This window comes from Notolepis coatsorum (assembly GCF_963971535.1).
Source record: "Notolepis coatsorum genome assembly, chromosome: 7".
Lineage (NCBI taxonomy): Eukaryota > Metazoa > Chordata > Actinopteri > Aulopiformes > Paralepididae > Notolepis > Notolepis coatsorum.
Genome location: NC_140171.1, coordinates 14,110,581 through 14,125,409, shown reverse-complemented (window position 1 = coordinate 14,125,409; position 14,829 = coordinate 14,110,581). Strand labels below are relative to the sequence as shown.

Genomic DNA, 14,829 nt, shown 5'->3' with positions numbered 1-14,829 from the left:
GTATTACAGGGTACTACACAGTGCTATATGGTACTACATGGTATTACAGGGTACTACATAGTGCTATATGGTACTACATGGTATTACAGGGTACTACATAGTGCTATATGGTACTACATGGTATTACAGGGTACTACATAGTACTATATGGTACTACATGGTATTACAGGGTACTACATAGTACTATATGGTACTACATGGTACTACAGGATACTACATAGTGCTATATGGTACTCCAGGACATGGTATTAAAGGGTACTCCAGGGTAGCGACCGCACCAGAGCAGCATGGTCACCGTAACCGCAGCTCTTTACAGCTCATTTGTGTGTGATAATTCAACGCTTTATGACTCCACAAAGATCGGCTTACATTTCTCAGCTGCTGCATAACGTCTTGTTTTGGGAGAAAACGCTATAAATGTTATGGCGCTGTGTGTATACCGTGGTTGAGTAGATATGGGAGAGGGCCGTGTGGGATTGACCCCTTGACCTCCGACCCCGTTTATGACCTGCTGGGTTCCTGTGTCCAGAAAGCCCTTCTCACAAACACACAGACATTTCTATCTGATACAGCCATGCAGAGGGCCCTGGGGATATACGGAAAGACCCCACAAAATTATTGACCCGTGTCCATGTCTGAGTGTGTGTGTGTGTGTGTGTGTGTGTGTGTGTGTGTGTGTGTGTGTGTATGTACATGTGTATGTGCGTGCGTGTGTGTGTGCGTGTGTGTGACCTGTCTGGGCTCTGTCCTACTGTGAGCAGGGAGGAGGCGGTCAGACTGGACCTCAGGGAATAACTAGACAAACAGTCACATAGTGAAGTCACTCCCTCACTGAGAGCCACGGCGCTGTTTTCCACAGAGCCTGGTGAACGGCGCCATCTACCGTCCTACATTGTGTACTGCAGAGGGCGAGAGAGGACACGGACCCGAACTACTGGAAACGTAGTTAAAGTGATTTAGGTAAATGGCGCCATCTACTGTCCTACATTTTGTACTGCAGAGGGCGAGAGGACACGGACCCGAGCTGTACTGCCAGTACTGGAAACGTAGTTAAAGTGATTTAGGTAAATGGCGCCATCTACTGTCCTACATTTTGTACTGCAGATGGCGAGAGAGGACACGGACCCGAGCTGTACTGGAAACGTAGTTAAAGTGATTTTGGTAAATGGCGCCATCTACTGTCCTACATTGTGTACTGCAGATGGCGAGAAAGAACACGGACCCGAGCTGTATACTGGAAACGTAGCAGTCCCGGCTATAAGACAAGGTATTGCTATTTCTTCATAATTTCATGGAGCTGTGCCTGTGATTAAGACGACACACGGATTCAATGTCCTAGATGACATCACTCGTGTCCATATTAAAACTCATATACTCTCAATAACTGTCAAAACCATTCATGCATATTTTCCAGTTTATATATTCCTGTTTATACACACACACACTGTATACTATATATATATATATATAGTATACATTTTGGTCATTTATTTATTGATGAAAACGCATAATATGGTTTTTACCTATACATTCGGATCAGCAGTTCAGCACCTGCACTGTTGGTGGGTGAGCCTAGTAAAGGATGTCGCATTGCGTTCATCTTCAATAAATGGACCAATGCAATAGTCTACCAAAGCCCCCCCTCTCTCTCTCTCACAGTGTGTGTGTCACACACACACACACACACACACACACACACACACACACACACACACACACACACACACACACTTCAGAAACAAACATAGTATCAATGAGAGCATCAATAATACACCTGAGTGATGTCTAGTAAAAAAAATAATAATAATTTGTTTGGGGCCCCCCCCAGTGCTGGGCCCTTGGAATCATCCTAAGCTACCCCCCCCCCCCCCCCCAGCTACGCCCCTAATTGTACCCATTCTGCAATCTGTTTATTACGTTACCATTGACTGAAGGAATGCTCGTTGTCTGGTCAATGTAACATAATAAGGAGACGGTAACCAAAGTAACCAACAAAAGATATTTAATTAATATTTACCATGGTTTTTGTGATCAAAGGGTAACATAAAATAATGACAAGTGTAACTGGTCTAAGGCCACCCTCTTTATCGTCGTTGTGCATGTGAAGTGAAGACTCAGTTGTGGCCAGTCATTGCGTTTATTTCTCCTGGTGGCAATACAGATAAACACCATTATCTTTTGTCCACAGGATGGCGCCAAAACAGCTAGCAGACTCTTCCTCATTTAGGTCAGACTGCCCACCATTTTTAATCAAACATTGAAATAACACATTTATAATGAAACAATACAATAAGATAATACAAAATAAACAATAGGATCCCTTAATTTACCTGGTGGCAATACAGATAAACACCATTATCTTTTGTCCACAGGATGGCGCCAAAACAGCTAGCAGACTGCAATGGGGAAACATGCCATCACGTCAGGTTGAGGCCTACACAACTCTCAGACCCTAACTACTAGTTCAATCACATGTGTCATACAAAAGATAGTCACCATAGTTAAATTCCTTTACAAAAAGTGCACAACTGTTCATTATTGCTTAGATACCATTACATACACCCCGGTTCATTTGCCCAGCAACTTATTTACAATAGTAAACCATCAATACGTTCTTCTAAACCAAAGATATGTTTTAGAGGCACGGAACGGCTCTTACCTCTTCCTCATTTAGGTCAGACTGAACGGGAAGAGGCGCGCGACAAAGTAAATACGTCACTTCGGCAGGAAGTGACAATTTCAAAATAAAAGACTTTGAGAATACAAATAATAATAATAAATTAAAGTAAAACGTTAGGGAGGGATTCTTTGTGGAATACAACATATTAGTATATTTTATATATATACCTGCTACACAAGCAAAACACAAAGCTGTACAAACAGGATCAGCTTCAGACACAGGGGAAGCCCCTCACCCCACCCCCCCTTTTCCCCCTATTGCCCCTTTTCCCTAGCCCTCGACTGTGAAGCAATCTTGGGTTTCTTGAAAAGTGCTATCAAAATTAGATTTATTATTATTATTGTACATAATAATAATACTGTACATACATCAGCTTAGCATATTACTCAGTAGCGTCATTATATATATATTACATGTAATCACTTGTTTACATTCAATCACACTATATGTTGTTACTGCTACCTTAAACTCTTAGACGCCCATGTCCCCGATGACATCACTGGTGGCCATATTCAAACTTAGATCCAGTGCCTGGATACGGTTCTAGGTATAATAGATATCTATGGTTCCAGGTACCTGCTGTGCGGACTGAGGCTGGAAAAAGGAGTATTTTTTTTATTTTGGTCCTTGGTCTTGGAATGACATTCAGTCAAGCCTCAAACTGATGGCATTTGTTCCTTTAGCCAGTTTTAAATGGATGTTATCTGAGGTCCTTACCACCAGCTGCTCATGTAGTAATGAGTAATGTACCTTGGTTTAGTATTGTTCCAAATGTGCACAATGTAGTGATTGCTTTTTGTTGTGTTGTTCTCTCTGTTTTATATGTTTTTGTTGTGTTTACCATTGTGGAAATGTTGCTGCTTTCTTGGCCATGCAGGTCAGCATTGTAAATGAGATTTTTGTCTCAATGCTTTTTTATCTGGTTAAATACAAATTTAAAAAATAAAATGTACTCTCAATAGCTGTCAAACTAAATGAATGTGTGCAAAACTTGAGTTTTGGGATGTGTGTGTGATTATGTGTGAAATAAATCAGCATCGTTTTGTGGCGCTTTAATTGTTCACACCAAGCTTTCCCACCCTGATACGATTCCTGATATGAAAGATGTCCAATATTATTGGCCTACCGATATTGGCATTCAAATGTAATATCGGAAATTATTGGTATTCAATTTTTATTAAATTTTTACATTTATTTAACCTTTATTTACCCAGGCAAGCAAGTAAGAACAAATTCTTATTTTATTTATTGTGAAAAGTATGCATAATGTTGTGTTAATTCCACAACAAGAGATATGTAATGTTAATTACCTGAAATTATTCCGTTTTTTGGGGGGGAAACCCTGCATATATCGGTATCGGTTGATATCGGTTGATATCGGTATTGGAATTTAAGAGTTGGACAATATCGGATATCGGTAAAAAAGCCAATATCGAACATCCCTGAATCCTAATCATCCTCAAATGAACCAGAACAAAGCACGTAGTGGTGGGAAAAAACGACCATCACTCTGTACACGTAAGTTAAAGTTGCTTTAATTTTCTTTTTTTTAAACATTTATTCCAGGCTGAATGATATCATTACCAGTTTATTTATTTTTTTGACATGTACATCATTAATATCTTAGTTTAACCATCAGGAAATAAAAACAGCTATAGAAAACAGAAAACATCAGCCACACCTGGACAAGACTAGTATTTGAGGTCCTGTAAACATACTTCCATACGTTCCTGTTTGAAAATGAATTATAGTAAAACAGTAGTATTACTGTGTTGTTGTTGTTGTTGTTGTTGTTGTTGTTGTTGTTGTTGTTGTTGTTGTTGTTGTTGTTGTTGTGTTGTATTCACCAACTGCTATAGTAATACTATAGTGAACCACTTAAGGTTAAGGAATGACCGCATATGCAGTATTTATATAGTATTCTTCATCACAAGATTAGTGATTCACCTTATATTTCTATAATATTGCAAATACTATGGTGAATAACTACAGTATTCTTTGTGCTAAATCTCTATAATATATAAAAAAAAAATTATAAAAAAAAAAACAGGAATACTATGAATCTCGATAGATTTCTTTTAAAACACAGGAATATTAGAGTTCATAATAATTCATTTTCGCACGGGTTCAGCTTTAGCAGCCTACACAGAGATACAGTACATTGAAGATTGGCCCCGCCCCCTACTGAAGCGTCCACCTCTTGGCTCCACTGAGACGGAACGCTCGCAGCTCAAAGGCAGAGACGACGGAGAGCGCCGGCTCAGACAGGAAACTCCCAAATACCGGTTTGAACCGGACGTGGCGGAGTATTAACACTGGAATACTGTTTCTTTTTTTTTATTATTAAAACAATGCAATGCAAGACAGAGAATCATTCACCGTTTTTTATCAAGAGAAAGGAGAAACCCAGACGCCGCTCTTGCCTTTATTATCATAAAAAAAAAAAACAGCTAGCTATCGTTTTATCTTTTAACGTTTTTTTTGTGTGTTTTTTTTACAAGACGGGGAAAAAAGTAGTGATATGAAGAGTGTAGTACGAGTTTAAAAACGTTATGAAAGGCCATTAAATCAGAGACTCATCAAACAGATCTTTTCTTTTATATATATATTTATATATGTATATAAATATATATATATATATATATATATATATATATATATATATATATATATATATATATATATATATATATATATATATATTGCCCTTGACGGTGCAATCACTGTCAAGTATTACAACAGTATAGGTAGTGCTGTTAAAGGGGCATTTCACCACAAAAACAACACAAGATTTACTATGCACATAATCCCGTATCCCAAAACTCTAAAAAGCTCTGCACACATTAATTTAGTTGATAATATTGAGAATGAATCCGCTGATTTTTGCGCTCATTACAGCTCAACACAAAGAGGTAGATGAATATCACAATTCTTTTCATCGACATCATTTCATCGAGCCATCGTACACAACGCAAGGATTCCGTGTCTTCCCACGACCTCACCGGAGGACCTAATTGAAACCGATGAACTCTTGATAACTGTCAAACTAAGAAAACATTTGTAAAACCGGCACAAGAGCTTTGGGGACGTGAGTGTGAAAAATAAACCAGTGTTGTTTTTTTCCGTCAAAGTGCCCCCCATTTAAACCAGATGAGACACACATTGTAGTCAAATCACACAGGTAAGATTGTCTCACTATTTTACGAGAGAAGTGGTCATCGATTAAGAACAGCAAAGTATTAAAACACTGCGAGTGAACGGTGGTCGAGAGGTGGGTTTTGAATGTTTTAATACTGAACTGTAAGTACTATACTCTTTCGTTTAGCTAGGCATTCCACTATTCAACCCTAAACTAACATCATCACCTATGATGCAAATGGTAGCCAGTGTCATGTCACAGTTGTGGGGGGGGGGGGGGTGACTAGAGGTCTAGATGTGTGTAACAAAGAAACCCAAAAAAAAACAGAACACTGCTGGGGTACGAGGGTTTGTGTGTGTGTGTGTGTGTATGTATTGTGTGTGCACTCTTCAAAAGGACCTGTAGTTTTTAAAACATCCTTGTCAACACAACACGTGTTAAATATATGATGAATTGAAAATGGGGGACCCTGATGGAAACAAGACGAAAGTCTTTCTCAGGTCTGCATCCTCTTAACAATTGTATGTATTGAGCTGTACTGTACTGTACCCATTCTGCAATCTGTTAATAAACTTTTCAATCATTCAATCAATCAATCAATCAATCAAAGACGTTCCCACTGACGCGCGTTGAAAAGCAACACTGTGTGTTTTTCCCCTCACGAGTCACGCGGATATGCAGAAAAATAACGCATCCTTTTTAAGAGTGCATGTATATGTGTGTGTGTGTGTGTGTGTGTGTGTGTGTGTGTGTGTGTGTGTGTGTGTGTGTGTGTGTGTGTGTGTATGAGTGTGTGTCAGTACAGTGTGTGTACTGTATACTGTATGTGTGTGTGCGTGTGTGTATGAGTGTGTGTACTATATACTGTATGTGTGTGTAGAAGTTATGCAGGCTTGGTAACACTATTAGGGGCAGAGCCCTTGCTTGCCACCAGTCGGACACACACACCCACACTGGTCACTGTACCTACACATGGTTAATACTCAGATACAGCAATAGCCAATCACACAGCAGTGATGTCACATGGATTCACAACTTGGATAATTTGTTTTTTACTGTACACTATACACACTTGAGAGAGAGGGAGAAACCTACTGGCAGTGTTCCCGCCGTACGCAGACAGACACCAGTGTTCCCACTGTACGCAGACGGAGACGCGGCTCACAGCGACACGCTCGTCTGTCTGCGTATTCTTCTTTGCTCTCCGTCTCCCGTAGAACACCTTGGAAAAGCATTTGTGCTTCTGAGAAAGAAGGAAAAAGTTAAAAACAAACACAACTTCCTGGTTGTGTAACGTCGTGGTTTTTGTGCACCACCCCCTCTCTCTCTCTCTCTCTCTCTCTCTCTCTCTCTCTTCAGGAGTAATCCCAGGTCTCTCCATACGAGACGTAATACAAAACAAAAAGAGGAAGAAGGAAAGGAGAGTAAGAAGGATATAGTAAAAGGAGAGGAGACAGCAGTACCGCGTTCCTATCATCCACTTCAGTAAAAAAAAAAAACCACAAACAAATAAAGAAAAATCACTTCTCCTCGCTTCCTAAAAACAAGAGAACATTTTCTCCAGGGAACGTAACACTAAAACAAAACAAAAGATGTCCCGCCTCTCGTCGCTCTCGCGGGCCTCCCCTCTCTCCCGGGGTGGGGGGGGGGGGGGGGGGGCGTCTCATCGCGTCGCCATGACTCCTCCGCGGTGTTTCTCATCCCGTCTCTCTGTCCCCCAATGTCTCGTCTTCTCAGGAGGGAGTCCCGCCCACTCATATTTTCTATTTACAATAAGTAGAGAAGAAGAAGAAGAAGAAGAAGTAGAAGAAAAAAAATTCCACTTCTGGGTGAGGCCCCCCTACCCCCTATTTTTTCTGAGTAACACAGAGGCAGTATAAGAGTGTAAGAGGAGAGAGTTAGGCTTCCCTCATTATTCCGAGTTATTTGGCACAGAGTTGAGCGCTCCGATGTCCTTTTCCCCCCCTCTCCCTCTCCCCTCTCTTTCTCTTTCTCTCTCTCTCGCTCTCTCTCTCTCTTCGTTCCCCACGATTCACGCCACCGATTGGAATATCGTCTGCTCCCAGGGAACGCTCAAGGAGTTAGTCCACGATGAGATTCCTGGCTCGCATATTTAAATCCACTATCAATCGACGCACGAATGTGCGTGTTAACAAAAGACACAGAGAGAGAGAGAGAGAGAGAGAGAGGTAGAGAGAGAGAGAGAGAGAGAGAGAGAGAGACGTGAACGCCCCACACTCACTATTCAAGTCACACGAGTCTCAGTTAGACGACATTATTTAGTTGATAAGGAGGATGTGTCGTCGAGGTTCTAACTAACATCTACAGTCTCCAAACACAGGGATTGGCTGTTATTAAAACATGGCTTTACGATTTACTGGCTTATTATTATTATTATTATTTATACACAAAGATAGGTTGAAATTTTTTTTTGACTATGTGTGCGTCAGTTTCTGTGTGTGTGTGTGTGTGTGTGTGTGTGTGTGTGTGTGTGTGTGTGTGTGTGTGTGTGTGTGTGTGTGTGTGTGTGTGCGCGCACGTGAGTGCGTGTGTGCTTATCCGTGCGTTTGTATATATTGAGAGAGAAACAGCATAGATTGCATGATAGACACTAAGCACACCACCATATAACCAGTTAATGATTACATTCTACAGGCTGTTCCTCGTGAAGTCAGAATGAAAACACACATGGTCACTATTTACAGCTCTGTACAGCATGTGTGTGTGTGCGTGCGTCTGCGTATGTACGTGTATGCACGTGTGCCTGCCTAGGTGTGCGATTGTGCGCGTGCCCATGTATGTGTGTGTGTGTGCATGTGCGGTTTGAATAGAATTCAATCGAGTATCAGGGATATTGAGTGGTGTGGCTCAGGTTAGTGCCAGAAGTCTCCACTGGAGGGCAGTATACAGACGCCAGTGGAGGAGACGAGAAGTCCGGTTTGAGCAGAGGAAGAAAATGAAAACATAGCCGTGGGAACGGCGCCGTTGTGACTTAAGAGCCACAGCGCCCTCTGGGGACAGCAGGGGGTATTGGATTTCGCAAGCTAGTGGCCCGAAGGTTATGTTCCCGTAAAGTATGTTAATTAATACGCAATCACTGATCCTAGATCTGTGCTCCGACACTGAAGTGCGCGGTACTAACGTGAGCCCTAGTTTGTTGTATCTAGTGAACTGGCCCTAGGTTCAGTATCGGTAGCTCCCGGCTGAGCCGAGAGTGGAACTCGGGGGGTGACGGGGGTTGTTGAAACGGTTCTAGGTGCTTCTTCTCGGTGGTCCAGTCGGTCCCCGGAATGGCTTGGTTCTGCTGTGTTCCGCTAAGGTCGTTGGGGGTGGTCTCGTGGTTGGGTGGTTGTGCCGTGTCTAGTGGACTGAGGACTGGGGTCGGGCGGCAGCGTGCGGCCGGGCAGCCGGGTCCAGCTGCTCGTTGGGAACGGATCGTCGGTTCTGGTCCGGTCGGCTGGTGGCCAGGTACTTGGCTCTCATACTCGAGGTGTACTGGAGAGGTGGAGGAGAGAGAGAGAGGAGGGAGAGAGAGGGTGGGGGGGGGGGTGGTGAAGAAAGATAGTTAAGACACAGGGGAGAGATAAATGACAGAGAGAGAGAGAGAGAGAGAGAGAGAGAGAGAGAGAGAGAGAGAGAGAGAGAGAGAGAGAGAGAGAGAGAGAGAGAGAGAGAGAGAAGAGAGAGAGAGAGAGAGAGAGAGAGAGAGTGAGAGAGAGAGAGAGAGAGAGAGAGAAGGGGGAAGAGAGAGAGAGAAGGGTGGAGAGAAAAGGGGGGAGACAGAGATGGGAAGGGAACAGAAAGGGAGGAAAAAGAGAAAGAGACAGAAAAAAATAAAGAGAAAGAGAGAGGGAGAAGAAAAACAATCATGATCACCTTGTTAGTACACTGAAGACTCGTTACATAAGACAGATGAGCATTAGACCAAGCAATGGAAATGACTGCCAGTGACCATAGATGGATGGATAGATAGATAGATAGATAGATAGATAGATAGATAGATAGATAGATAGATAGATAGATAGATAGATAGATAGATAGATAGATAGATAGATAGATAGATAGATAGATAGATAGATAGATAGATAGATAGATAGATAGATAGATAGATAGATAGATAGATAGATAGATAGATAGATAGATAGATAGATAGATAGATAGATAGATAGATAGATAGATTATTAATCTTTACTATTGTGACATTGTGACATGTGAGGCAAACACAAACACAAGGGTAAAACAGTAAACACAATACTTTCACCAGTCATTTGGACAGCCAGGAGGGGGGGGGGGTTGTAATACTACATGATTAGCAATTGTCTTCAGGGTGTTAAATTGTTAAGACGTTACAAGGAGGCTTGGTCTGTTTGTCAGTGGGTTTTCAGTTAAGTTAGTGCTCTAGTTCTGATGTAGAAGGTTAGCCTGGCATGAGTTAGTGGTCTCTGGTAGGAGCTAGCTAGTTAGTAGTTACCCATGGAGTTATATGGTATCCAGAGTTAGTGGTCTCTAGGAGCTAGCTAGTTACCCATGGAGTTAGCTGTCTAGAGTTAGTGATCTCTAGGAGCTAGCTAGTTACCCATGGAGTTATATGGTGTCCAGAGTTAGTGGTTTCTGGTAGGAGCTAGCTAGTTACCCATGGAGTTATATGCTGTCTAGAGTTAGTGGTCTCTGGTAGGAGCTAGCTAGTTAGTAGTTACCCATGGAGTTATATGCTGTCCAGAGATATGGTTTCTAGTAGGAACTAGCTAGTTACCCATGGAGTTATATGGTGTCCAGAGTTAGTGTTCTCTAGGAGCTAGCTAGTTACCCATGGAGTTATATGGTGTCCAGAGTTAGTGGTTTCTAGTAGGAGCTAGCTAGTTACCCATGGAGTTATTATGGTGTCCAGAGTTAGTGGTCTCTGTTAGGAGCTAGCTAGTTACCCATGGAGTTATATGGTGTCCAGAGTTAGTGGTTTCTAGTAGGAGCTAGCTAGTTACCCATGGAGTTATATGGTGTCCAGAGTTAAGGCGCTCCCATAGTCCAGCAGACTGTAGACAGAGCAGACTCCGCGGATGTCCGCGCGGACTCTTGAGCTTTGATCTCAGCGGACAGCAGACCCACAGGTGCGACGCTCCTATTTTCTGAGGCGCGGACATCCGCGCCGCTGACTTGGTGTCACACAAAACGCTGCTCGGCGTTTTGGTTGACATCGAACTGCATTAAATGTGACACTGCGCGAGCGATTGGTGGCGCGAGGAGAGAGATGAGCCTGTGAAGCGCTCTCTCTCTCTCTCTCTCTCTCTCTCTCTCTCTCTCTCTCTCTCTCTCAGTAGAACAGACAGAATTGTGGGAAATGTAGTAAAACTCGTGCGAGAAATGTAGGAAATAGACCGCGGACGTCCGCTGAGATCTGCTCGACTATGAAAGCTCAAAGAGCTGCGCGGACATCCGCGGAGTCTGCTCTGTGTACAGTCTGCTGGACTATGGGAGCGCCTTTAGTGGTCTCTGGTAGGAGCTAGCTAGTTACCCATGGAGTTATATGGTGTCCAGAGTTAGTGGTCTCTGGTAGGAGCTAGCTAGTTACCCATGGAGTTAGCTGGTGTCCAGAGTTAGTGGTCTCTGGTAGGAGCTAGCTAGTTACCCATGGAGTTATATGGTGTCCAGAGTTAGTGGTCTCTGGTAGGAGCTAGCTAGTCGCCCATGGATTTCTCTGCTGTCCACAGCACTGAGGAAACCGGTGAGCATGCCGGCACAAAGATGGCCGCCCACTCCATACTACACCACGATGAATTGCAGCAGTCTTGACGGTTGCTATGGCTACAGATACGAAGTGGGAGAAATGTGCTTTTGTGGAGAATGTTAAATGGTGGTCTAGTCAAGACAGTGGTGGTGGTAGTGGGGGGGGGGCACATAAACAGGGGAAACATGCACCTAGAGCAGAGAATGTACACATAGACACACTATAGGGACAGAGGGAGGGGTGGGGGGGGAGTCTACAGGAGCTCGGGCTGGAGTTTACTGGGAGGGAAAGGGTGGGGGAGGGGGGCGCAGTTCTTAACGGTCAGACCTGGACCAGAAGGTAACATTACCGCCAGGTGACATAAAGCAGTTTAATATCAAGAAAGGTGTGCAGCGGGGGAGGGGGCGATGCAAAATATTGAATTTCAACAACAGTGTTGAATGTCGATTCAAAACACTGCAGCCCCCCGGATCCCTGCTACTGATTTGCATGAAACACCAGAGGCAGACAGAGGCCTGAGTCCCAGATCAGTCGTCCCTGAGGAAAACTGTGTATCTCTCTCTCTCTCTCTGAGACCAGCCCTGTTTCTCCATGCAGTAGTAGAGCCTGAACCGGTGTCTTCAGTCAGGACAGTATCTGTTTCCAGCTTGAGAGAAAATAAGAAGGCCGTTCATCAGTTGTGCACAACCTCCAGGATTTCAAGTTTTTTTTGCAAGATATTTTTTTGCACGATTCCTCAACCGCGCAATTTAACGTTGGAAACAGGATCGCTGCTGATCGTATCTATAGCTGCTAACGAATTGCATTCGTTCATCATATTTCATATTGTGATCTGTAGCACCTTTATTATTAAACGATTATTTCCCCCAACAGCATGGAACTACATATCCCATCCCCTGGGAACTACAACTCCACTGGTGTGAGCACGCTCACAGAGGTACGACCAGGATCTTTTTGTTTTCTACATCAGAAGTCGAGGGAATTCACTTGACTGACTCAATTGAACTAAAGGTTCTCTATTTTGATGCACTGTGCGTTTTCTCTGCGAGCCACAGGCTTCTTCTAGAGAGTTCTTCCCCCTCTCGTCCCAGGCTGCCAAAATGACCTTCATCAAGGTGTTCCCTGATCACTTCCAGGATGAGCAGACAGTGGTGAAGGGATGGGGCACTACCTTCCAATATCCACACTAGCGTGCTCTCTGAACGTGGGAAACAGTCAAGTTCAGTGTCTTGACCGTGCTTCCTTAAAACGCACTTCTGTCACTGTGAATGTGTGTTGTTTTACATTTTTCATTGTTGTTTTTCATTTCTTTATCATTTTCCAAATTATTTCCAGCTACATAGTGTGGGTATTGGGAGTATAGTGGAGGGAAAGTGTATACTAGAAAGTGTGCACTTACAGAGGGTGGAGGGGACTCCCTGCCAATCAGGGGGGTGTTCTCACACCGAGGGTTCTGAAAGTTTGCGTTCTGGCTCCTGCGTTATAGAATAAGAGGTTACTGCATGCGGTCGCCCCACCTAGGTTGCCCTACACAACATGGTGAGTGTGAAGTAGATGTGTGTTTGGACCTCCGTCACAGCATTCTACCTGTCATAGCATGCTAACTCTTATGACTTACTTTGTATTTCTCATATCAATAGGCCTACTTGTTTTTTTCTGGCAATATTGTCGCCAATATTGTCGCCAATATTGTCACCAATTTCTTTTTTCTTTTAAGAAATGATGCATAAATCATGAGGTTTTTATTCAAACTATGTAGACACTAGTGAAATACCTACAGGTTTGCCATAGTTCATCGCTAACTGAGACGAAACTATCATCCTCTTTGCCATAACTATACAATACAGCAGGTTTAGTTTTATCTTTATTTTTATGAGACCTCGGCTCGTTACAGAGACGCTAGCACTCTTGTCAGAAACTAGGCCTGCAATGAATCATTTAAGCTCCTAGTTCAAGAAACATTTGTGTAACGCATGTGAAGCTCTGTGAAACCTGAGGTACGATTACGACACCCGTGTTTCAACCTTCCCGTTTCTAACTCAAGAGTGCTTAGATAGCGAGGCATCGCGTTTTCCCGCTCGACACAGAGCCAGACTCGTCAACTTTAGCCTCAGACATGCTGGCAGATTTGATCTGGCGAGGTACAGTAAGTGCACCTCAGTTGAAATATTTGAAACAGCATTCAAATTTTGCATATTTTCTTCCTGAATAATTAACAAAGTAATAATCATCTTAATTCAAAAAAAATGTGAGGCTTTGTTTCATTCACAGTCAAATCATGCAAATTGAGTATGACAATTAAATGTCCCGGAAAACTGAAAAGTGTTGACATCCTCATGCATAAAATATATATTTTTAAGAATATGATGTGCCTTTCTTGAAGAGCTGTGCCCAGCAGACGTTATCGTTCAACAGCCTACAGTCCTATAGGTTGTGATAATCTAAAGATGTCTAAAGATGTCTAAAGGTGTACACATGTACTCACTTATGCACTCATTTGAATGCCTAGAGTTTGTACTGAACTTGGTAGATCTGCTTTTGGCTTCTCTGCACCCTACGTCATGGAATACCCTGCAGGAAACTAGACACTCTAGTTGTCTATGGGTCGATTTAGAACATTGATGACCAATCAGGTCACCACAAATTATGTAGTTGTTACCTCTGTCTTTTGTTTTTGAAATATTCATAAATGTCTGATGTTTCTGTATTTATTAAATGACACTTGTGAATGTAACATCTCGACAACACTGTAAATGAGTTTAACTACTCAGTGTATTTATCGAGTATATTGTACTGAGGACAGGCAATTGACCTACCTCGAACCGCGCCCTCTTTTCTTGATCCTCCAACCACAACAAACAGTCAGAGGGAAGGGACGGTTGCAATCGGAGGATCAAGAAAAGAGGCTTTGAGATGGGTAAAACATCCTCAATACAATATAAAATACAGAATAGAAACGAGTGCACAAGTGAGTACGTCTTTGGCAAACTGTCGTCTCGTTGGTAAGCAGCGAGAAGGTTTCACCTCGTGGCGAGGTCTAAATCCAAAGGTTACTGGAGAGGGACGTTTTCTGGAGAGAGGGCTTTTAACGGACAGGCTAGCTGACACAGTTAGCAGGGTGCTATTCTTCTATTAACATCTACGGGCAAGCTAGTGACGGGTCGCTAACTCACGCCGACATATCTCGCAGACGGTGTCAACAAAGGACACGGTGGCCACAACAGGCGGCTAGTAATTTCTAACCTATTAGGTGTAGGCTATGGCTGACAGTCGTGGGTCCAGAGGGAC

The 14,829-nt window shown here is 43.0% G+C and overlaps 1 protein-coding gene across 1 annotated transcript in view; it reads right to left on the bottom strand.

Annotated features, from left to right (window-relative positions):
- Window positions 1-5,395: 5,395 nt before the first annotated feature.
- LOC311232633 (protein tweety homolog 3-like) overlaps window positions 5,396-14,829 on the bottom strand; it is a gene marked incomplete at its 5' end in the record, with an annotated part of 55,368 nt that continues 45,934 nt past the window's right edge. The window contains 2 exon segments of the mRNA XM_084319493.1: window positions 5,396-9,314; window positions 12,941-13,016. Coding sequence (XP_084175619.1) covers window positions 9,180-9,314; window positions 12,941-13,016 — 211 coding nt within the window. The 3' untranslated portion in view covers window positions 5,396-9,179.